We start from the raw sequence: 23,548 nt of genomic DNA, 5'->3' as shown, positions 1-23,548 counted from the left end.
GCAAGTTCATCCGCGTGATAAAGATAAAACATGGCACTTCAAATAAATATGCCTACGAATGATACCAATAAAATGCATTAAAAGATCTTCAAAATTGTTGGAAGACAAATATATTTTGGTCCGTTGCTGCTTAAGCGAAACTGCAAATTTCAATCGGATTTGCAGAGCTGCATCCCTCGGTTCTGCAAGCTGTAAATATCGTGTGTATGAAAGGATAACGTAAGTACGTACATTGTTGACTGGCTCGTCGAAAGTACGAGGAATTCGCAGAAGCCACTTGCATTTCGCAGAATGATATTTGTAACAAAGTTCAAAATTGGAGTTCCTTCGTGACGAGCTACTATATTTGCGATTATAACTCACACGCCTACGTCATCTCATCGGCGATAATAGAAAAATTTCCTTGATATTACGTCACATTTCCGATATCGTCCCAAGGTATTTTTAATGAACGCAGACAGGAAGGTTGACGAATATCGCGAATTCACTGGATTTCGCGGATAGTCTACAAAGCGCGACCGCATACTTTCTTACTTTCTACGAAATGTCGGTCAACGATGAACAAAGGAAGAAAATGTTCGATGTTGACTCGATGTTTTCATTTTGATCTATCGTCCGATGTTTACTCGGGTATTACCGTTCGAGAACAGATTCTAGGTCAAATTTTACTACGTTATCTAAATCTACTTTTATCGTAGAATGTTATTACTGTGGGTACAGATTTTCGAGAATCTGTAGATCCGAGGAATATAAATTTTATTCATATCTGTACGCGGGTTTACTTTCCTCTTTGAGATTCGGACAGTATGTTTGTTTTAGAAAATGAACTTTTTAACTTCGTAATAGAGATACTGTGCTAACTTATCGATGCCAGTCGATTTTCCTGATTATCATGTGGAATTTCCTGTACGTTACATTGTGCGTAATTAAAGAACATAATGAAAGGTATTATAATAATATTATGATATGACGATGGCGTATATAAAAATATCAACTGAAATTCATATCAAACGGATCAAATTAATATTGATCCAAAAATATATCACAAAGTGTAATATTAAATTTAATCATTTTTTATCTATTGTATTATCAAACTTTTATAGTAAAAGAGTTCTATCAACAACCATCTGTTCCAAAAATGATGACAAACTATCTATTCTATCGGATATAAGTTCATTTTCAATGCAAAGTAATTTTATTCCTGCTAGAACATGTAAAAATCATCTACATACTCTCGAAAAATAAAAATTTCCTCATTTCGATGAACGTTCCTGCACGATGAAATATAAATGACATAAAGGATGAAACAGATGAAAAAAGAATAATGGTCGAACGATTAGAGGAAAAGATATTCCGTAAAGATTTCCTAATTCGTTTAGCCTCATAAAATTATCGAACAGAGTTCAACGAATACGCAATAATTACATCTGCCTACTGAATCTTTGATGATGTATGCAACTGTACGAGTAATCGTGCACTGATAAATAAAGGCCTTGTGCCTCGAGAAGTACGGCCAGTATGCTCCCAGACATCGATGGGTAACCACGTAAATTTCGACAGGATTCGATTCTCCGTTACGTGATCCAGCGTTTGCCGCAGCTTTCAACAAGAACGATCATACAATTATAATTGTCGAGCCACGAATCAGTCGAAAGCGTTAATTTTCGTGATCGAGCCGGTGATATTTTCTGTGTTTGTGAAGTTGTGCCATCGAATAAATTGTTAAAGTTCGCTTAGGCAATTGCGATAACTGCGACATAATATTTATTTGAACGTATGATAATAATTTTAACAGTGACTTAAGTCATATAATATCAAGATAGCATCTACGTACATTTTTTCCGCGCGGTGATCAATTTTAAACGGTATATCTTGAGATCAAGGAACAGGTATGTGCCAGTTGATACGTCTAGTCAGATGTACCAATACCGGTTCGTGTTTCTTACTAGACTTCTAAAATTAATGTGCTTTCCTAGTCCCGTGTCAATGAATACATCAGACGTTTCTTGAATGAAAACACGTGAAACAATATTCGACTCATTGTCGTGAAGGTTCGGCTCACTTTTTCGCCTGCTTTTGTCGTCGAAATAACGAGAATTATAGGTCAGTGACCATAGGTTTATTAAATCCTCTTAGGATGATGTTTAACATTGTTGACGAGCTTTAACGCCGATCCTCGAGTTTTTATCGTTTGGTTAATCGTTTAGTCGATTGTATTCTCGGTTATTCTCGGCAAGTAATCGCGTAGAACGGCGGAAAATCCAACCACAAGTTGCCTTGAGAATAAAAATCGTTTCATCGAGTCATTGCGTGAAGATAAATGCATTTTGAAAATCACACAGCGGTTACGAGATACCGAACGATTAAGTAATTCCTATTGTATGTTCTAGGTCTCGTTTGAAAGACTGGAATTTGATTGACCAAATACGTGGAACGTCGTATGTACAAAAGGCAAATAGTTTTTAACGAAACGTACCGGTCGAAGAAAGATTTTGCTTCGATGTATTAACTGTTGCAAGAGATAGTAGACATATAGAAAACGTATTCTGTTATCGAAGTTGATACTCGAACGAAGCGAGCGCTATTATCTTCCACATTGCTCAGTCTTTAATCGATAGCAAGAAAATAATCAGCGAAGGAGAAGCTGTAAACCGATAGAGTGCGGAAGTCTGAAGGTATATCTTTATTACGTCAAATCTCTACCAACAAGCATCGAACATTCTTCCGGTTTGGATATTTCAAGGAAAACCTTGAGAACGAAATTCAGCCTGAAAGGTGCATACTGACCAAATGAATTATATGGAACACCAAACACGTTCGGAAAAGTTTTAGAAACACCCAAACGTTTGGTAAAATATTCTTCGTACGAGAAGCGTAAATCGTAGTCAACGACGTAGTCAAGTTAGAGGGAATATACCAAGCTCAATCTGAAAGAGACAAAATGTCATCGACGAGAGGAACGCTCAAATTTTGTTATTTCTTTACGGTTGGCGAAGTTCCCGTTGTTTTACGGAGGCATTTTCATTAACAGGATTGACAGAAAATTACATTTTGGGACAGATTTCTGTAACGAAGTGACATTAAGAAGAAAAGAAAGAAGGCAGGGAGCCAAGAAATCTGTATCACAGACAAATATATTTAAAGAACGTTATAAAAGTTTTTATGGCAGTTTTCGTAGGACATATAAACAGAATCCAAAGAAACAACATGCCTGGGACTTTGAACAAGTCTCTAGTGCTGTTCTTCTTTTTGTTTCAAATTCTTTTTTCTGAACTGGCGATTTGCTCTGCCAGTATGGACAACGAGACGATTCATCAATCGACCAAACTGATCATATATCCCATTCCTTTGGTACGTATAGGTACATTAATAAAAATGTTATTTAGATATGATAATCCAGTGACAAATCGTCTAATCAAATATTGTATAATTTAAAAAATATAAATATTAACATATATATAGAGTAATAATAATTTAATTAAATAAATCAAATTTAATCGGATCTCAATATCAAAGAATTTGAAATGATAAAAAGTCGAATTTTTGTACTCTGTAAATGCTAAATAGGCTTGATAACGGCCAATAATATCTTGATAGGAATTGGAACGGTGCTCGTAGTATTTATACGAAATTTGCATAAACATAAAATTTCAGTAGGTCTAATTATACATTACCAAATCATTTTTGTGGAGCACAGCAAATAGATGTGTATACGATAAATATAGATAGCTGCGTGTTCATTTAGTTATTTTTAGACTTTTCGCCCTATCTATGTCCATCTATCTTTGAAATATTGGAAGCGTAAAATTGTAATCCTATCGTAAAGTCTCAGTATGCTTGAAGAGAATAAACGTAAATATAAATTCGTGAATAATAATTAGCATATATTGCCAGTGGCAAGTTTGCCGCGTGAGTTTTCCTCAAGACCTATGCAGATTAAATACGATTAAAACTTACACAGATCTTCGTTCTTGTTCGATTATCAATCGTAACTTTGGTAGCGTTTTATCATACAAAAGTTGTTAATTAATTTTAATTCATGCTTCTCTGTTACACGAAATTCTAATGTTTCAATAAGAATGTGTAAGAAGCATAAATATAAAGCCTTTTGATTCGATAAGATAAAATTTTTGATCATTCGGATAAATAAGTACATTTTTTAGATATACGTAAGAACATCCTTTGATCTCATATTACAGGAAAATATGACGATAATACCTGAAGAGTACAAAAACTTATCTGTGGTTGGAAAATGTTGTCCACTGGGTGAAGTTCTCGTAAAAAATGGTACTCAAGGGTCGGTTTGTTATCTGAATTCCTCTATGACTGAAAATTTCTCTCCCATCTTTTACGGTTTTAATGCATTTGGCTACGAAGTTCCCGGTGAAGTTCGAAGTTCATTCGTTGCCATCATCGGAGATCCTTGCAAATATAAAAAGTGAGTATACTTAAGTTTCCAAGTAGTAGCAATAACGATTTAATTTTATTGACACTTTTGATATAACACTGATAAAAAACAGAGATCGAAAGAGTTATGAAACTTTGAAATAGGTTCTATTTAAAACATAGACCGTGAAACATTTTTTGACGGAGTTCTTGCATCGTAAGTTTCGATGAGAACAAAGAAAGAAAAGTTTTTAAAAATAAAAAGCATTATTCTACAAAAGTACGATATTATATTGTTAAATAAGATTAGCACCTAAAATTTTGGTACTTTTATTTATCTTAAGGAAGCTCTTTATGTGTTCTAAAATAATTCGTTTTCATGGAACTTTTATTATATAAATTCTGAGAACACTTTTTAAAGAAGTTCCTAAGTATAACATTTATTTCCATAAAATTTCCATAGGAGCAGATATTTTCTTAAACGAAACACACAAGTTCAAATAGGATTTTTTTAAAAACGAAAGATAAGTGTTTATTTCAATCCCTGATAAAAGAATTTAACGAAGCAGAAAAATATAATAAAAAATATCATATATATGTACATCTTTTCCTCCATATAAACACAATAAGAAATGATTTCATCTTATCTCTTATGTATCACAGATTGTATTCTACATTTTGTATCCAAGGATAGGTGTCGCTTCTTTTCATTTTTGATTCGAATGCAAACGATCAGACTGACTTTCAAATTATCTCAAGTACGTTTACACAAGCTGTTCATAACACTTCTACTCATGCAATTGTGTACAATTCATAGATTATACACAGTTTCGAGTTCGTTAGGAAAACATGTCATCTTTGCAATCCAATCTATGCTTCCAAACAATCTTCAAGTTATGAAAAAACACTTCATTGAAAAGTCTACTGCTGACTTAACGTGACCTTTGTCATCCACTCGCTCTTTAATTCAAAGCGCATCATTATGTTAATTATCTCACCATGATCATCACACGATTGATCACTCGCGATCATTTACGATTTATGCAAAAAGAATTACATATATATATAGGTAATTTCAATTAAAGAAAAGAGTACAATTATATGAATAAAAGTATTAAAATATCTAAAAGGAATGCGAGATAATTTTATATTTGTCCAAATTATATATATATATATTTTTTTAGGTATATTTTAAATCCAAACGACGATAACAGAGATAACAATTATTTATTAACGAACGGTTCTATATATGCACCCAATCACGATCCAAAAATGCTGCAACCTGGAATCAACTACTGTGCAGAAATCGTGCCAGGTTTAGGACTCCAGACTTTTGTATGTTTTTCTGAAAGTAAGCAGAAATACTTTTAAAATTAATTATAAATTAAAATGAATTATATAAATAAAATTAAAACTAAAAATAACTTAAAAGAGCCAGAAATATACTTTTAAAAGAGTCATTTCACGTACTAAATTATATAACGAACGCTAAAAAATTGTTTCAGGTCGCGTAATAATCACCGCAGATTCCCGAATTACAATCTATGCCTGCGGCCTTTTAATATCGGTGCCATTCTTAATCCTTACCATCGCAGCGTATTCCATCACACCAAGGTTGCGAGATATTTTTGGAAGGGCATTGTGCCGTTATTGTGGATCCTTAGCGCTGGCTTTTACGATGTTAGCAATTACACAGTTATGGAATATGGAGTTGTCCGATCAAGCTTGTACCAGTATAGGTAAGATGAAATATTCAATCTGATAAAAAACATTAGAAACAATGTTATTCTTGTCCAAACCTATGGTACAGTAGAACTTCGTTTATTGGATCAAAGTGCAGTGCCTCCAAAACTTATTTGCACAACACTGAATTTATTACAGCATTTAAATGTAATCTAAAATGTAATAATGTAAAACCTGATAAAAAAGAACGTTTCATCGAAAAATAAACGTATGTGCCGACACTTTTACTATTCGATTTAACGAGCTTCTTTCGGCTGAATACGTTTATCTAATTACCTCTTATTATTTTCTATTGAACTACTAAATCGTCAGAGCTGTTCATTCCCTAATAAGTTAAAGATAAATCGAGTCCTACTGTACTCTATACGTGCGTTACCATACATAGCGCGATTTGCGGGATACGACAAATGATCTGATGTAACATGTAATTCTTTTGGAAGAAAAACCAGTGCTGGTTTGAGATTTTAAATGAACAATTAAAAAGCAATTGGCTTTTCCAGCATTCGTCATCCAGTTCTCCTTCGTCGCGTGCTTCTTCTGGCTAAATGCCATGTGCATAGAAATGTGGTCATTGGTGCGTGTCTACGTGGATCGTGGAACATACAGAAGAATGAAACCCAGAATGTTGTTCTTTTGGTACTCGTTATGGTGCTGGGGTCCCTCGGTGATACTTATCCTCGTGTCAATGATTATGGATCTCAGTCCGATGATACCGGCGACTTACGTGAAGCCAAACTCCAAGAAAAGTTGTTCCTTCAAATGTAAGTGGAGTTGGACTCGAATTTCACTGCATACCGCGCACACGCGCGTACAGTTCAACTATCAAAAACATAACGCATATATTTAACATTAATAACATCGTAGTCTCTGTTTTCACTTAATTTTGACACTCTAAGAAAGACGAGTTGTCACTGTTATTTTTATTCACATACTTTCGAGGAACGAAACATAAATCATCGGTGACCTGTTTAACACAAGACGTATCAATTTAAATCATTCAAAACGACGGTAGCAACTGGAGAGAAATATTAGTATAATAAATATTGGTCTACAGACGACCATTGTTTAAGACACCACTTGGCAATTTTACGAAACAACAATAATATCATCTGCAATCTTAATTTGCAACAATTTGATTTGAATTCCAATTCAACGTCCATGTATTTCAATTAACCTCGAACTGTCTTAATACTCTTTTGTATAAGATCAGAGAAGTCAGCCTCTTGTCTAAAAAAATGTCAATTAAAAAAGAAAAGGTTTCATGAAATATCACTCGTGTCAATCTTGGTTTACTTCTATATCATTATCCCGTAAAATCATTAATTTCAAGTAGATAATAAAACTACAAATTAAAACAAACATATCGCGATATTAATTCGATAAAACTTATTATTATTTTTTAATTTACAGCGGAAGATGAAGCAATACCATACTTTTACATACCAATTGGATTGCTTCTTGTTGGGAATGTGATTCTTCTCGTTCTAACCTTCGTCAAATTAACTAAATATCAAAGGGACCTCGACTTAAGGCGCCTCGCGAGAAATCAGGAATCCGATCGACTTGATCGAAAGTATCTTCGGCGACTCATGAGAACCACATTAGTTTGCATGATTATCTTCGTTTTGATGGGTCTTAATTGGACGATGGAACTAATATTTTGGTTCGTCAACGGAGATTCATTCGACTGGTCCTCCTTCGATCTTATAAACGCTCTCCAAGGTGTTCTTATCTTCGCTTTATTTGTTCTACGAAGGCCACCGAGAGACTTTGTGTGGCACAGAATACAACAACTTCGTGGTATTAATCAAGTACCAGAACTGGAAGCTGGAAGCATGGAACTATATCTGCTTCCAACAATGAACGGTGATTCAGTGCCTAGATAAAAGATCATTCCGTGCACATAACTTACTTTTCAACTTTTTCTCGAATTCGTCGTGGATTATGAGATAACTATAAATCAATTGCCGAAACATGCTTGAAAGTTCCTTGATTAGACGTACAATTTTTCTATGAATTATTTATAAAGCGTCGAATTGATCAAACAAAAGAAGTTTGATAATTCTGACAAAATTATTTTATGTAAGACTTATCGAATTATTTATTATACGCGTAATATCGATATAACATATACATATGCATCTCATCAACACCATATATAAGGTCAATATTTATTTTGCATATCATTAATTATGTATCGAGTGCGATTTTTGTATAGTACGATTTATTTTAAATAGTTTGATTACCGCGTGTTGATTGCAAGAATAATTCCATACTAATGAAAGCTTCATGGTTTATGTACATGTATGTGTTTATATTTAATTTTTGAATCATTTTTCGTTCTTTCATTCATTTCTGATTTCCTGTCACGTTGTAATTATTTTGCGATGCTTCATGTTCCCTGTGAATATTTTTGTACTCTAAGAAAAAGACTTAAAAAATTCATAGTTCTTTAAATGTGAAATGAATTTTATGAATTTAATAATAGATCACTCGATTCTTGTGTTTAAAGTCGCATTTGTGATTGTTAGTCGCATAATAATAGCATGCTTGGTAGAAACTTGTCTTGATTATGTAAAAATGCCTCCAACTCGTTTCACAATAGTGTATGCAAATTGTGATATCTGTATATCTGTACATTGATTATTACAACAGAGAATAACCGAATAGGTTATATTATGATCTTAGATCTAATATACATATGTATGTACATTCTTCTGAATCTTGTATAGTTAACATTAAAAGCATTTCTAATCATTTCTAAATATATAATATTTGCAAGCGCATCCTGCAACGTTGAGTTTCATTTATTATTTATCTATTTATTATTTACATAAAATTTCATGAAAATACGGTATAATTAAATTATTCTAATAAAAATAAATTCATGGCTGAAACAATTCAATTAGTATTCGTTACTATATTCTTCAAAGTAAGGTGTTAATAATAATTTTTATATGTTAGAACTACTAAGAATTACTTACTTATACTAGTAATAAATAAATTAAAAAATACAAGCGACGACGTTTTGTATTTTGTAGTATTAGCATTAGAAGTGGAATGTATTATTTATTGTAAAACTTTTAAATTATTTATGTGAAATTAAATTCATTCTCATAATAAACATTGTATCCATTTTTAAATATATACATATGTTTGTTTCAATAAAAAACAATAAATGGTATTTCAAAAACTACTTGGCATGAGAAAAAAATATTTTTTATTTGTATCCTTCCCGATACTACGTTATACATTTATTTGCTCTGTTTTTGCATTTCTATCGTGCTATACAAAAATAAAATAATATAGGTTTGTACGACCAAACCATCATTACACACATTTCGCCAATCGAACCAAAAAGTTTTCTACTAAATTAATAAAAATTTGTAATTATCTAGGAGTGCTTGTTCGAATATAAAGTGTATATGTTCGAGTATAAAGCAAAAATAACCCTGACACACTCGCTATATCCTCTGAAGCGTAAGACGATTAAGCACTAATGCTTTTGGGTAATAACCCAACAGCAAAACCAGGTATCGAAAGTAACTTTTCAACATTAACCAGAAAATTGAGTGTTGTATAAATTACATTATGTATTGTTTTGAGAGTATCATTTTCCACTTATGTATATTTATTCCCATTTATCGCTATTGTATTATCCAGCAAACATCAACATTTTATAGGACATTTTATGTATGAAAACATTATTCCATAAAATAAAGACTAATTTTTATGAATTCACTATAAAAATATAGTTTTTTTTATAAAATTATCTATCCTCAAATTGCTTAGAAAGAAATAATTTACAAAATACGTATTATTTACTGAATAATACAATACTTATTAATCTCTTCTTGTTTTGTCTTTTTGTCCCGAATTCCCAGAAATCTCTTATACATGTTTAAGTTCATAAATACGGCAATGCATACAGGTAAAAATTCTAATGTATCTAAACTCTTTGTGGTCCTTGTTGGTATAATAATTATTTGTAATTATTTGATCGTTACTCAAACTCATATTGAGTTCAAAAACTAAACAAGTATTATATTTAAGATATAAATAAAATAAAATTTTTGTGGACAAAAATTTATATGGTATAATGATATTAGCTCTCTGTGACATAATTTTCTATCAACTACAGCAACATAATATGTCAAAAATTTATGAGCAAAATATATTAACCTCTTGTCACGCTCTTTGAATGTTCACTATAATAAAATCGATATATAATGTAAACTATCAGATATCTTATGAAATATTCAGTTTTCTAAGTGCATATTACATCTACAATGCTCGTAAAATCAAATAACACGTTGCAGAAAGATAATACCCTTTCAACCATTCAACTTTGTTTCTCTACAATTATTTTCATCTTCAATCATGAAATAAGTACAGCTCATCCTTATTTGGTGGAATTATCCTATACAGTACTAGTTTAAAGCATAAAAAATATTCAATATGTGTATCATTTTCATGATATATATGTTGCATAAGTGTATATGCAAGATAGTACTTTAGTCTTTATAAATAGCTATTCATTCTAACAAGAAAATAAAAATAATACTGGACCCCAAAGAGTTACAGTCAAATAGAATAATTATCAACTACTTAATAGTATTATCCAATATTCACGTATATAAATTTGTAAACTAAGCACACGCATAAGGTACAGCATCTTATCCATTGAACATTAAGCGAATATCACTCTGCCTATTCTGACTATATTACACGAACCAATTTATCAAGCAGGTCTGTGATGTCCTGGAAACGGTGGACTAATGCCTAAAATTCCAAGAAGATTCTCTCGTTGAGCAACATAGACCAAACGATACATTCCTGGTGCTCGAAGGGCAGTATCGCTAAAGGAAATTCGCTCGATCGAATGAGGTTGAAGAGGAACTGTAGACGATTTACCTACCATAAGTCTTTATTATTGATTTGCCGAAATAACTGTGATATATGTATGCAAAATGAAAATTAATATATTCAAAAAAATATAATAAAATGGTATCTCGCTCACCTCGATCTACATATTCATAAACGATATATTCGTCTAGACCGGAAAATTCACTGTGAAAAAGACCCACCCAATCGCCGCTAATTGGTATCACCTCTCCTAATAATCTATATGATACTGAATTTTCTTCACCTATAAACCATGATGATACAAGTTGAAACTCTACACCATATTTCTCTACGTTTGGTCTGATCTATAAACATAATGCAAAGTTTTATAATAAAATGACATTTTCTGTTATTTATTATTAATTTTCACTGATCTTTATATTGTACAAAAAAATCTTACGACAATATCAAATTCTCCTGTGACAGGCTTATGGTCTGATTGTACATAATTGGAATGACTTTTATAACTACGCTGAATAGCATTCAATTTAACATCATCATAAATATCTGGATTTACTCTGTACAAAATCCTATCAGTCCACGATGGTCGACGCCTAAATAGAAAATTCTTAGTTAAAAGAAAATACAATTAGAAAATGCGAGTATCATAGTTTTATCTTACTTGAGATCAAATTCTTGAGATGCAAATTCATATTTATATGTAGGAGGAAATGTAATAGGATTCTCATTAAATTCAGAAAAAGCTTCACGCTTCCTCATCACCATCTTCAATTGATCTCTGGTTAATAAGGATTTTAATTCATTTTTCCTAACTAGTACGTCTATTTCTGTGGCAGTTAAATCCTCTCCGTGTAATCGAAAATTTAAGTCACCAATCCAAAACACATAACTGTGCAGAAAAATGATATGGATAATTTATTTTGTATTTATGGATTAAATTGAATTAATTTAAAGAAAATTACTGACTCATGTAATGATATTTTTGAAGTATATGGACTATTAAAGCTCTGACTTCTGAGTATTGCATTATAATCCATAATTCTGTCTGTTAATAAATGATCATGTGGTGTCAAGTGTGCATTTACTATACACATATTAATTCCATGCATATTTAATCTTATACTCACTGCACCTTTATTTCCCTTTAAATAATGTATTTTTTTACTAAAAAAAAAAATTAAGGAATGAGTTTATATAATTATAATTTCTTCTTACCCACATGCCTCCACATCCTGTCCTTGTATACTGAGCCTCTATTAATCTTAAATGCATAATATGTTTTCTTACGCAAAAGATACTTAAAACAAGACCCTGTAAACGTTGTGTACGTATTTTTACGTAATCATATTTCTTTAATGTATCTCTGCAAGAATTGTATACAATAAAATTCTTAAATACTATTTTTAACATAACAATCATTAGCTTTCAGAAATTTAACTGTTAGTTTATATATGCAATTAAATTTGTTACTGTAATATTTCCCACGTTTATATATATACCTAAAAGATTTAGTCCATGGATCATCGAAGAATATGTCCATCACCATATTTTGTGGCTGAGCTTTAACTTCTTGTAATCTAACGTAATTTATGAATTTAATCATTTTATCGATGACATAAATAAATTTGTGTAAATTATACATACCCAACAATGTATAAATCTGGTAATGTTTTTGACTCGTTAATCTGATTCACATCAAGAAGTTCATGCAAATCCTCCTCTGGGTATTTAGTTGCCACATTCCATGTGACAAAATAAATTCTAAAATGCATAGGAAGTAATTTTTCATTACTAAAATTATTTACTATTATGGTGCATAGATAACAAATATATCGATCAAAGTATAAAACAAAAACATATTTTTAACTAGATATTAAATTTTTAATTCATAATTTAAATTTGAAGCATAAGAGGCAAAAGTTACAGTCCAATACAGACTTGAAGGAAAGAACATTGATTAAAAAAAGAACATATACAAAAGAAGATACATATTATACAATTTTTACTCACCTAAGGTATTTTAATGTATCAGCCATTTTTAGGATAATACGATGTACATATATTGTAAAACAAACATACAAAATTTTACTCTAACTTTGTTAGCATCTGGAATCAGGTTATATTACAGTGACTGTGCACTGTTTTCCAATATACTTTTTAGGTTAAAAAGTAATATATGAAATGTCAACGGTTGGTTAATTAATCCTTTTGTTCTAGATTTTTATTCAAATATTGTTAACGAGTACTTAAAGGGAGATTTCACAGATGTCACATTACTTTTCGATTATAATACACAAATACAATTTTATAAAGAACCGTACCATTAACATCTGTGATGCACGGACGAGCGTGCTGTGAAGAAAGCAATCTCCCCTCAACCACACCTAACCATGTGACGTCAAGAAAGCAACCTGTCGTTTACTGTCACCATCGCTGTGTTAAAGTGCATTGTACATACGCAATTACGCGTAGTAAATATGTATGCTTCGTAGTAAATGCAAAATACGTAGTATACTACAACTCCACTTATCGGAATTCTTTCATTAAGTAAAATTCTGAAGTAACTCGCATATACAACGCTTTTAAACGAACTTCATTAACTTTCTTTGTAGTTAATAAGAACACAAATAAATAAAATAATACAAATAAATAAAGAATTGATTAGCTAAAAATCCGAGCATTTCGAAATTACAGGTCTCGGAAATTCATTTACAAAATAAGATGTGATGCATTTCTGCAAGCAGAGAAACGATGAGCAATTAAATGCGATTAAATTTGTTTCTTCCACTACGAATCTGACTATTTGGATAAAAAATCATAGGTAATTATAAAAACCAGTCAACTACTATTATACGACGTTCCACTTACGCGTACAAACCGTTCTTTTCTTCGACAAGTTCGGATAAATAGAGTTCTACTGTAGTACGTAATGCGTAATCAATAATAACCACGTGTAAACAGTAGTGTAGTATATTTGAATAACGCCACAGCCTTCTTGAAAGATACGCGAATATTATAAAAATGACTATAAATCTGTCTAGATATTATTCTCAATGTTTAGACATTTACAATCTTTTCGTTTTACCATTTAGGTAGAAAGTGTAAATATTATGTTATAAAACATAACTATATATCTGGGATTCTTTAAATAATTTGTCAAGTTTTTAGATTTGTTCCACTGCGCGGTATAATCTAAAACTAACTGCGCCTCAATAAGAAAGAGCTGCAAGGATGATAATCGCGAGGAAATGAGTCATTGATAAGAAAGAAACGAAGAATTGTTTTCAATGTAATGTACGATTGAATTTTAATATAGAGAAGGGCAGCAGTTTCGTCAATGCGTTATTCGCATGATCTTCCTTGTGGGTATTATTGAAATCTCGATAATCAAGGTATAATGATGAAAAGAAAGACATGTAAAAAATGGATCGTACCTTTATTATAATTTCTTGCGAAATTCGCCTCCAGTTGCTATATTTTGATTTGTTATCGAAATAATCGTGCGTAGCTTCCACAATGAGAGAAGCTAATAAAAGGATCTCCAACGAAGCTTACACGTTTCATTATTTGCAATAACAAAAGCAAGCGAACAGAAAACGAAGTCCGCCTCGTGGTTATCTAATCTAAGAATGTAGAAAAGCAGTCCTTTTATTGGACATTTATTTGAATGTGTGTCTGGAAAATTATCAATACATCATCCCGGGATGAGCTGCTCGTTGAAAGAATACGTTCGGATTTGCTGATAGAGTCGTGTACAAATTTCCTGCGTCTTCCGGCCTCAAATACATGCCTGGTGGTAAGACGAACGTCTCCATCGGTGCATGAACATCTGTAAAATATATTTATTTCTCAATGAATTCGTGTAACGATCATTCATAATCGTGGAAATAGTCAGTGAAGCCTTGTATCACATTATCAAAGTAATTTTAAGATTTACCCACAAATTCTATTTCTCATAGGAATAGAATTTACGTATTTTTAAAATATGACTAAGAAGCTTGACTTGATAGCTGGGTGGCAATTTGTTATCCGTTTTTACGTCCTGCCAAAACACGTTATTAATTTCTGGTAACAATGAAAACGTCGCGTGCTCGCTTATCCTTCCGGTCGTGTTAAGCAGTAGAGCGTAATTTTCACGATAAATGTATTTATATTTGGTGTTACATTTCTATACTTTATTCGTACTCGTATTATTTTATCTTCGTTTTAACCGTGTTTAGATTCTGCAAATATTTATGACAGGCTTCAGGAGATTACGTGCGAAATGTTGACACAAAAATCTCCATTAAGCAGAGGCACAATTGTTTCGTACACGTAACCGCATTTCAAAGTGGGTCACACCTGTCACGTTGCTCACAAACTTGTGATTATTCGAAAGTTTCTTGTTACGGAAGAGTAATTTTATTATTTTTGAAATTGCGTTGTCACGAAGGACCAATGGGAACAGAAAAAGTCGGCCAGTAACTTTAAGTAAGATGTCTATTTTTCGAATCGTGGAAAAAGTTCTTAGAAATTTTAAACCGAAGTAGTACGAATAAGTTGTAACTTTTATTAGATAAATAGGTGGATATTAAGACTTATTATTATCGTAGTAAAGAGATTAGAAAGTGGCCGTAATATGTAGCAATAAGATTTATACGTTTAAAGAAGACTTTTGACATAGGAATTTAGTTATCTCCTTCGATCAGCTATTGGATAATACTTTTCCTTGCTGCTTCAAATTAAAAGAGAGATACAAAAGGACAAGCAGATACCGTTGTTTCGTAAGAAACTGAAGAATATTGCTGGCGAAATCTCAATCAAACTTTTTTACGCAACGGCAATTGATTTATAAACTTAATCGAAAGGTTGAAAAACGATGTAGCTGAATATTATGATAACTGGAACCGGTGTCATAAACGAGCGGATGGTTTATGCCTGGCAGGCTAGTGACCTCTGCCTCGCAATATGTAGTATAATCCACGCCCTACTCGTAATAATGGACATTACGATAAAGAGATATATTACGAAGTTAACACATTTACTTGAAACGTTTCCTTCTTAAAAAGAGATATTATTCGACAATTGAAATTTTCTTTTTCCAAAAAGTAGCTACGTACAGCATATTTTATCGATGGCAACCACGACTATAGAATTGTCCTTCTCTTCTCGTATCCTACGATAATAGATTGTTACCTTCATATTATATTATCTGCATAAAAACAATACTTAATTATCTATATAAAAGCTAACTTTGTCAAACCTTGTTTCCTTACTGATGGATCAATCGCATGGGATAAATAGGATCAGAGCGTTAAGAATCAGTTTTTCAAATAAAACTCTTATTTACCCCCTCTACCTTTCGTATCAGGTATCGCTATAAGAAAAAACAAGTATTCCTCTATTCGAAAATTTTCTCATCCAGACGATCTAATTTACAAAATTTGGATACAGAAAGCCGAATCGTAATTTAGAACGGTATCTGTGACAATGTACGTTCGACGATTCATGCACCAATAATGTTATATTTAGAGGAAAATGTTGACTAGCTGTTACCTACGAAAGTGGAGAATTTGTTTTCCCCTTTGTCGAAAAAAGTTCAATCAGCCACCACCAACAACAGGTCACCGATTAACTAGCGTCGTCTGATCTAACGGGATTTGTTTCCCCTTCCACATTAATTCTCGGAGAAGCGCTTGACCTCCGCCTCGAAACTTTCTCCCTCTCCACCTTTCCAGTAAGAGGTTTTTCCTCCCTTTCGTTCGTTCGTTCCTCGAGGTGAAGGTCGCCAGAGGCGACGCCGTAACGGAGGAAAAGTTTGGACGGGGAATTTACCGAGAGAATCAACCGAGGTATTTCCGGGACTACTGTAATACCTGTGGTATTTTTCTTCCTCGATTACGATCGGGTATCAAAATTATCAGTTTGTGCTTGGTATGTTCGATTTAAATAAAATATGTATCCATCGGCTTAGCGTTAGCTCGATTAAACATTAGGCATGTTAAATTATTGATAATATAATATCGAAAGATCTTTAGGTTCCGATATCTAAAACACTGTACGAAAGAATTTTTAATCGTTCTAAAAGAATTACATTTTCTTTCCCTTGAAGATCTACGATAAATTATATATTTCATGTATCACAAGAGAGGCATTGGCGAGTAATAGCGCGAATATTCTGTGTATTACCGACAATGTATATATCTTATTGTATAAATTTTCATGCTATTACTTTAATTACGTGTTTCCTAAGCTGTATTTCCTAATACAACTAACGTTCTGCAACTAAAATGATATATAGCTTAGGTTGTTACAAACATAAATGCTGATACTTTACAATTAGCTAATTTCTAGAGGGACTTACCGTCGGAGTATATGGGGCTTCCACCATGCCTGCAGGCAGTGCATCCAGGTATAGCGGATGAAACTAATGCCACGCGATCTGCAATCAAAGGCATCAATAATATATGCACTATTATATTATACCAATGATAAAAACACTAACAATTAGTACTAATTGATTTTCATTAAATTTGAGTTGATATAATTTTAACGTACATTCCTGTCGTAAACCGTATAAGATTTAACACTGTTTACACGCAAGAAAAAATTTTAATTCCTAAATTTTACTTTTTAATAGCTCGTCGTAACACGTACGCACGTACAATAGCTTCGCTGTATTAATTAAACTTTAATTAATCATTTTCTTTCTTCGTACATAGTTTTACGATCGGTTGAAATGGATAAAACATGACGAACACGCCGATACTGTGCGAAGTGATCGAAACGGAACGACGTTTGAGCGAGCTATAAAAAACGGTGGATGCGTGCATGAAAACGCAGGTGAAATTTGCTCGTTTGATAAAAGAAACATAGTGAAATCAGCACGACGCTCAATTTCAACATTTGGAAAGTATCATTCGTAAAGTAAACAAAAAAAAAAAAGCGAAGTAATACGAAATTTCTTGTTATAATAAAACTTTACGATATGGATTTTGGCTAAATACTCGTGATTTTTGTTTTTCTTAATTAACGACGTTATTAACAGATTCTGTACGCCGAGGAGGCGTTAATAAATAGCTTAGCGGTAACGCTTTAATTGGTGAAAATGTCTTCAATTACATACACGTAACAAGCCAAAGAGTACACAACTATGAACGTACCGCCGCTGTGATAATGCATCTTTCTCTTTAAAGAAGCTTCAGCTGGCTTGAAGTGGAAGAAGGAAGGCGAGTAACGGCTGCCAGGAAGCGAGCTCAAAGCATCGTCTCGATCACGAATCACCGTTGCGGAAGCTTCTCGACCGAGGGCAGCTAACTGCCGACCCTTCGGCAGGAACATCGTCAGGAACACGAGAAGGGAAGTAGTCAATAAACCATAAGCTAGCCAGGCTTCTCTGTCACTCTCCGTCGAGGCAGCCACTGAACCGATCGCACTCGATATCCAAATCGGAAGCGATAAACCAACAGCCAAGCCAATAAATGCTGCTTCCCGGTTGTTGTCTCGAACGCCGCGTGCTCGAACTGCTAAACAAGCTACTGCAACCAACAGCGCGCCCGGATATCTGAAAACCGATCGTCCGATCTTCAATGCGTCACCTTCAAAATTTCATTCGGAATTTACGTTTCCATAGGTTTGGAAAAATTATCTTTCTCTCGCTTTTATACCGATAGCGTGTTAGTGCCGGATAAGTTTCCTTCGAATTATAGGAAGATTAGAATCGTAGAAGTCTGGAAATATTTCCTAACTACTTTCCATTGCAACGGTGTAATTTCAACTCATAGGCCGATAGCAAGTGTCATTTTTAAAACCGTGAAATATTGTCGATGGAGGAGGTTTACATTTCAAAAGTTTACCCGAGGGAAGCCACTATCTGTCCAAGAGGAGTTTTGCAACAGGACATTGGAGAGTTTTGTCCTGTATTTTGTACCTGAACCACCGTAGGTGGTTCGCCGTAAAACCATTGTCCAATGATAGCTACCTGCACGAGCACGGCGAATCCCAATACTAGTGCCTGTAACACAGAGGACGAACATACACCATATATTATATTATTCGCGTATGTGGTACACGTATATAAGCTGTATTTCAATAGAGTCTTGAAAAATGTATTGAATGGGCATCGGGCTTTGACCGATTAACGATGAATCGCTGTAATTATTACGATGGCATTCTTAATTAACATTCTTAACGCTTGTCAGTCACATTATAATTTATTGATGAACGAGCAGTTCCCCCCCATGTTCAAGGTTCTATTAAACGTTCGCGATTATAAACGAAGAATCACTATAGGAGGAAAAGAGATGCGGTTGATTTTTCTAACAGATTATTTTATAAATTGCTTTCTAGTTTTTAACGTCGCTTCCTTCGATGCGTATAATCACACCTATCGATAAAAAGCAACAAAAGAAAATCCGTTGAATCCGTTAGGCGAGGCAGAAAATGTCGAAGATATTAATATTATTCAACGAACGGCAAGGCATGCTTAACGACCACAACAGCTGCATTTACTGCTATTAGTAGCGGGCGTTACTACTGCGTTACTTTTCATTCAGATCCCGTCCCGCACGTACAAATAGTCGATCGAGATCGACATCCGGATCTCCGACACGGCGAAATAAGAAAAATCCCGTGCATCCTTCGTGAGAGTTGTTCCACGAGTTTCTGCGAGCCGTTTTCTAAAGCTGTATTCACACTGGCTAGGACAAGAACTTTCGATTGTATTTCAATCGCCTTACGGTCAGACATTGGATGAATGGCATAGAAAGTAACATTATGCAAAATTAAAGAAACATGTCTATCTTTCGTTGGAAACGACGTATAAATTTGGACAAATTACGAGTCGCAATAGAAATAATCTATATTCTACGCTCCTTTTTTTAATAGTATGCACAATGTACTGTTGGCTAATTTTACAAAAATAAGATTTCTCCCTACGCTTTAAAAATGACGTATTACTCAACCGTAAGTAAATTGTAAAATAGGAAATTATTAAACAGCGAGCGAAAAAAGGGAGACGTCTTTTGTCGAAAAAATGTTAAGTTTACTTTCCTTTCGATGAATTTTGAATTCATCTTACCCACGCAATTGAAAACTTACGTTGTTCTTACATTGAGATATATTTTGCACTGTAATGCATTAGGATTCTGAAACGTTATCAAACTTACTTGATAAGGTGCTGGTAGATAAACTCCACTATTTAATGAGAGCAGGAACACGCATTTAACCAGCAAGGCTGCAAATACAAGAGCAGCAGGTAAGCCGACTAATCTAAATGCAGCGCAGGACAGAGGGTTTTGACTGAGGGAGGCTGCTGCTGATAGTCCTGCCAGGAGGAAAAGGCCTAAAAGTAGAGCTTGTCCCAGAAATAAATGTCGTCTGTTTGGCGCGGTTACCCTTGCCTGGAATATTTCATTAAATGTTATGTTATTTGTATGTATTTTTATGGTGAGGATCATTTTTACACCGACTATTTTTGTGCTATTGACGAAACGCATTCTAAGAACATAATTTACATTATATACGATTTTGTAGGACAGAAATTCTGGGAGAATAATGTAAGTAAGTAGTAAACGGCGGCGTCTCACGCGAGAAAATCAGCATGCTCTAATTTTTCTTCCTTAACGAAGGAAACCTCGATATGGCAAACAGAAAGTACCTCAATGTATGTTTCTAAGGTAAAATCCCCTTGTTTATCTGCGTTTGTCCTATTAATGTTCGACAAGCTAGAAAGATACGATAAGGATTGTTGCATGTCAGACTTTTCGCAAAGTGAATCTTTACATGCCGCGATATGATCATACATAGATAAATTATAATTACGCGGGTTAATTTCACCAATTAGACTAACTAATAAAGCAGCCATACGTGTCTGTTAAGGTGAACATGGAACCCTTGACGATGCATGCAACTACATGCATATGTTTGATAAAATGAATTAAATTAATTGTTGCTTTGATTTACACTAATATTTCATTTCTCATTTGTGAGAATTTAAATAAAAGAGAAAGGTCGAGCAGTAATTGGTTCTGAAAACGTTTGATCGGGAACACCCCTCCTGTCTTGCAATTTAAATTTGAGAGAATGACGATCAACGTTAAAATCCTTGGCAGCATAATGACGCTATTAAAGATAGTATAGACATCAAAGCTATCAAAGGCTTTCCTGGTGGCTCCTGTTCAATGGAGTGTATCGATACGAGCAGACGACACGACTAGGAGAAATAGGCAGTCGACATGCAAACTAGGCCTAGGTCTCGGCAAAATTACGAGCGTGCTGGTTATTGGAGCTTGTCGAAGTATGAACGAAAACAATTACCATAAATTCTTGTATACATTTCCACGTACTATCGAGAGGAAAAGAGATAAAGGTTTCTTTCTAAGCTCTATTAATCCGGTGCTTCCTCAAATTTCAATTATAGATGCTTATACGACCGCGAAAATACGTTCCACGCTATCGCACGCGATCGTTTCAATTGGTAACAAGCTCTTCCCGCTTTTTTTAGCGCTTGTAAAACAAAACGTCTTTGCGCTCTATTTCCGGTAGTGAAACCGTCCAATTACAAATTGTATGTCACCACGACGCTTGCATTTTAAAAAATAATACCCTTCACGATTTGCATCTATAATCTTTACAAATACCTTTGGGGATTTTTTTAATGAAAACCATTGAGAGGCGTAAAACGATTACGTGATATACAAGTAATCTACAATGGACGAGAAAAAAGTTAGGATCGACCGCGCATAGATTTAACGAAATTTTTATAAACGCTGTCTATCGATAAATAAATTGTACATTCCTCTATTTTCGCCAACGAACTATCGTTTCTCTGATCTTCGGTTGAATTTGCGATCGACCGAGATCGGTTTGAAAAAGGTTGGTTGTAAAGGTAAACGAACCGACCTTGAGCAGTACGAAAACCTCGAAGCCAGCCATGAGGAGCATCGTGGCTGCGCTGAGGGCCGCCAGAGGAAGAGCCCAGGGTCGTTGTCTGAGCAAGGACCTCGAGTACGGCCGAGTATCGACCTCGATCTCCTGGTTCTTCTTTCCAGGAGGCATTTTGAACACCGAAACCGTCCTGTTCGGTGCTGGAACGCTGATGACACTCGCTACACTGGCCAGACCGTTCTTGTCCATCGCTACGTCGCTAGGTACCAGGAAGAATTCAGTTGACAACTCGTAGTCCTTCGAGGCTTGAGCTCGTATCGCCGTAGTTCCGGTTGGACCGAGCCAGCTCGCTGTGGCCCACGACAAGATAATCGGGCTCAGTCTCATCGCGTCATCCGTACTTCCGTGGTTATCTCTGTATGGCTCTGTATGGCTCCAAGTTTCTGTAGCGTCACCGGGACATGCACCGTTTCCTGCGTAAGCGCATCCTTATGCGCCCGCCTCCCTTTCCTCCGAAGAATGGCACACCTGTAATTACGATTCGCCTCGGTAATTAAGCCTTGTCGGTTCATTTGATTAGATTTAGTGCCTGGGTAAAAGTGAGCACCGGTTTTAATCAGGAACTGCTTGGAAATCGTACTAACGCGCGTCGCTAATAATCAAACCAACAAATGGAAAATTGCTTTTCTCTTGAAGAAAATATAGACCGTACGTTGTATACTCGTTCTTCCCTCGTACTTCGTCCTACGATTTTTACATTTCCTTCTGGGAAGTTATATAAATTAAAGTTTTACATTGTGACGTAAATGAGATATTTCTAATTTATCTCGCTTTTACCACCACGAGCTCTTGGATCTTGGATCGTTACAAGTATAACATAACAATAGCGATAACAATATTCAAAAACTGATACCTATTATTATAACTAAATACACGTGGAGAAAGAATTCATCATTTTTCCCAATTACTATAACAATAGGCTATAACTATTTTTAAAGCAAACGTTTACCGCAGAAAAATTCTTTACAAACAATTTTGAAAATAACCAGTGCTAATAGAAGCAAATAAAACCGCAGCCTATTCTGTATGAGAGCCAGGCATGACCAGTCCGCAGGCATTCACGGAGTCTAACACCATTAATTATTATGAACAGGGTCAGCGGTAAGTAGAGTGAAGCATAGACTGAGTAAAACCAGAGTAAAACCTGTAAAAACAGGTATCACGGTGCACATTACTGTAATCGATTTAACATTGAATTATACGAATATTAACTATGACTTTGTATTTGATCATGATAATAAATGAACCTTTCAAGTGTCGATCATTGTCTGTCTTCGATATCTCGACGATACTGCTTGCCACACATTTCTTCCTCGTATCAACTTCTTCCAGCGATAATGTTATGTTTTCTCTCTTTTTTACTTTAATTATAAACACTATCAAAATTATAACAAAACACAATTGCGAAGTAGATTCGAAAGTCTTTTTGTATCCTTAGAAAATGTTTTTCGCATCGAATAATTCGATGCAACGAAGGTCAACGAACACTATGCAAGTTGTTCCAAGATCTTCGATACTAAATGATATTTTCTGTCAGAGCATGGACCAGTTCTCTGATGGGACAAGTCAGTGGAGTGGCCACGAAGCGCGCGTTGTGGGAGCCGAACTCCGACTAAGTCAACAAGCA

The 23,548-nt window shown here is 34.3% G+C and overlaps 3 protein-coding genes across 8 annotated transcripts; 1 reads left to right on the top strand and 2 right to left on the bottom strand.

Annotated features, from left to right (window-relative positions):
- Positions 1–1,409: 1,409 nt before the first annotated feature.
- On the top strand, positions 1,410–9,197 carry LOC122565575 (G-protein coupled receptor Mth2-like). Of its 3 annotated transcripts, XM_043721653.1 has the most exons (8): positions 1,410–1,889; positions 1,977–2,103; positions 2,391–3,351; positions 4,200–4,438; positions 5,571–5,737; positions 5,892–6,125; positions 6,630–6,890; positions 7,540–9,197. In XM_043721653.1, the coding sequence occupies exons 3-8, from the start codon at positions 3,163–3,165 to the stop codon at positions 8,013–8,015; spliced, it is 1,566 nt and encodes a 521-aa protein (XP_043577588.1). In that variant the 5' UTR covers positions 1,410–1,889; positions 1,977–2,103; positions 2,391–3,162; the 3' UTR covers positions 8,016–9,197. The 3 variants fall into 3 exon arrangements, with proteins under 3 accessions (XP_043577588.1, XP_043577589.1, XP_043577587.1); XM_043721654.1 differs by lacking the exon at positions 1,977–2,103 and having other exon boundaries at positions 1,410–1,774; XM_043721652.1 differs by lacking the exon at positions 1,977–2,103.
- A 135-nt stretch (positions 9,198–9,332) lies between these two features.
- On the bottom strand, positions 9,333–13,738 carry LOC122565577 (inositol polyphosphate 5-phosphatase K-like). 4 transcript variants are annotated; one of them, XM_043721659.1, is made up of 10 exons: positions 13,006–13,732; positions 12,640–12,756; positions 12,495–12,572; positions 12,211–12,358; positions 12,128–12,137; positions 11,962–12,040; positions 11,657–11,884; positions 11,435–11,588; positions 11,150–11,339; positions 9,333–11,043 (listed from the first exon to the last, which is right to left on the bottom strand). In XM_043721659.1, the coding sequence occupies exons 1-10, from the start codon at positions 13,029–13,031 to the stop codon at positions 10,871–10,873; spliced, it is 1,203 nt and encodes a 400-aa protein (XP_043577594.1). In that variant the 5' UTR covers positions 13,032–13,732; the 3' UTR covers positions 9,333–10,870. The 4 variants fall into 4 exon arrangements, with proteins under 4 accessions (XP_043577594.1, XP_043577591.1, XP_043577592.1 ...); XM_043721656.1 differs by having other exon boundaries at positions 11,962–12,137; positions 13,006–13,208; positions 13,317–13,732; XM_043721657.1 differs by having other exon boundaries at positions 11,962–12,137; positions 13,006–13,101; positions 13,317–13,732.
- Positions 13,317–23,535, bottom strand: LOC122565576. The gene is made up of 8 exons (XM_043721655.1): positions 23,169–23,535; positions 21,877–22,389; positions 20,142–20,375; positions 18,831–18,988; positions 18,138–18,538; positions 17,339–17,416; positions 14,081–14,824; positions 13,317–13,428 (listed from the first exon to the last, which is right to left on the bottom strand). Exons 2-7 carry the CDS (start codon positions 22,246–22,248, stop codon positions 14,682–14,684), a joined length of 1,386 nt encoding a protein of 461 aa, XP_043577590.1. The 5' UTR covers positions 22,249–22,389; positions 23,169–23,535; the 3' UTR covers positions 13,317–13,428; positions 14,081–14,681.
- Between the last annotated feature and the right edge of the window lie 13 nt (positions 23,536–23,548).

The sequence above is a fragment of the Bombus pyrosoma genome, linkage group LG3 (assembly GCF_014825855.1).
Source record: "Bombus pyrosoma isolate SC7728 linkage group LG3, ASM1482585v1, whole genome shotgun sequence".
NCBI lineage: Eukaryota > Metazoa > Arthropoda > Insecta > Hymenoptera > Apidae > Bombus > Bombus pyrosoma.
This window is presented reverse-complemented; position numbering and strand designations above follow the sequence as displayed.

Bases quoted from the DNA above. Each gene is read 5' to 3' on its own strand.
- LOC122565577 (XM_043721656.1), bottom strand. From the start codon at position 13,031: ATGGCTGATACATTAAAATACCTTAG. The intron at 12,138-12,210 runs GTAAGAAGAAAT...CATTATTTAAAG, and splicing joins CAGGATGTGGAGGCATGTGG to GGAAATAAAGGTGCAGTGAG. The intron at 11,044-11,149 runs GTGAGCGAGATA...GACTTATGGTAG, and splicing joins TTATGAATATGTAGATCGAG to GTAAATCGTCTACAGTTCCT.
- LOC122565575 (XM_043721654.1), top strand. From the start codon at position 3,163: ATGGCAGTTTTCGTAGGACATATAAACAGAATCCAAAGAAACAACATG. The intron at 3,352-4,199 runs GTACGTATAGGT...CTCATATTACAG, and splicing joins TCATATATCCCATTCCTTTG to GAAAATATGACGATAATACC. The intron at 6,891-7,539 runs GTAAGTGGAGTT...TTTAATTTACAG, and splicing joins GAAAAGTTGTTCCTTCAAAT to CGGAAGATGAAGCAATACCA.
- LOC122565576 (XM_043721655.1), bottom strand. From the start codon at position 22,248: ATGAGACTGAGCCCGATTATCTTGTCGTGGGCCACAGCGAGCTGGCTC. The intron at 18,539-18,830 runs GTAAACTTTTGA...ATCGGTTTTCAG, and splicing joins CAGATAGTGGCTTCCCTCGG to ATATCCGGGCGCGCTGTTGG. The intron at 14,825-17,338 runs GTAAGTCCCTCT...TATATTTTACAG, and splicing joins AAGCCCCATATACTCCGACG to ATGTTCATGCACCGATGGAG.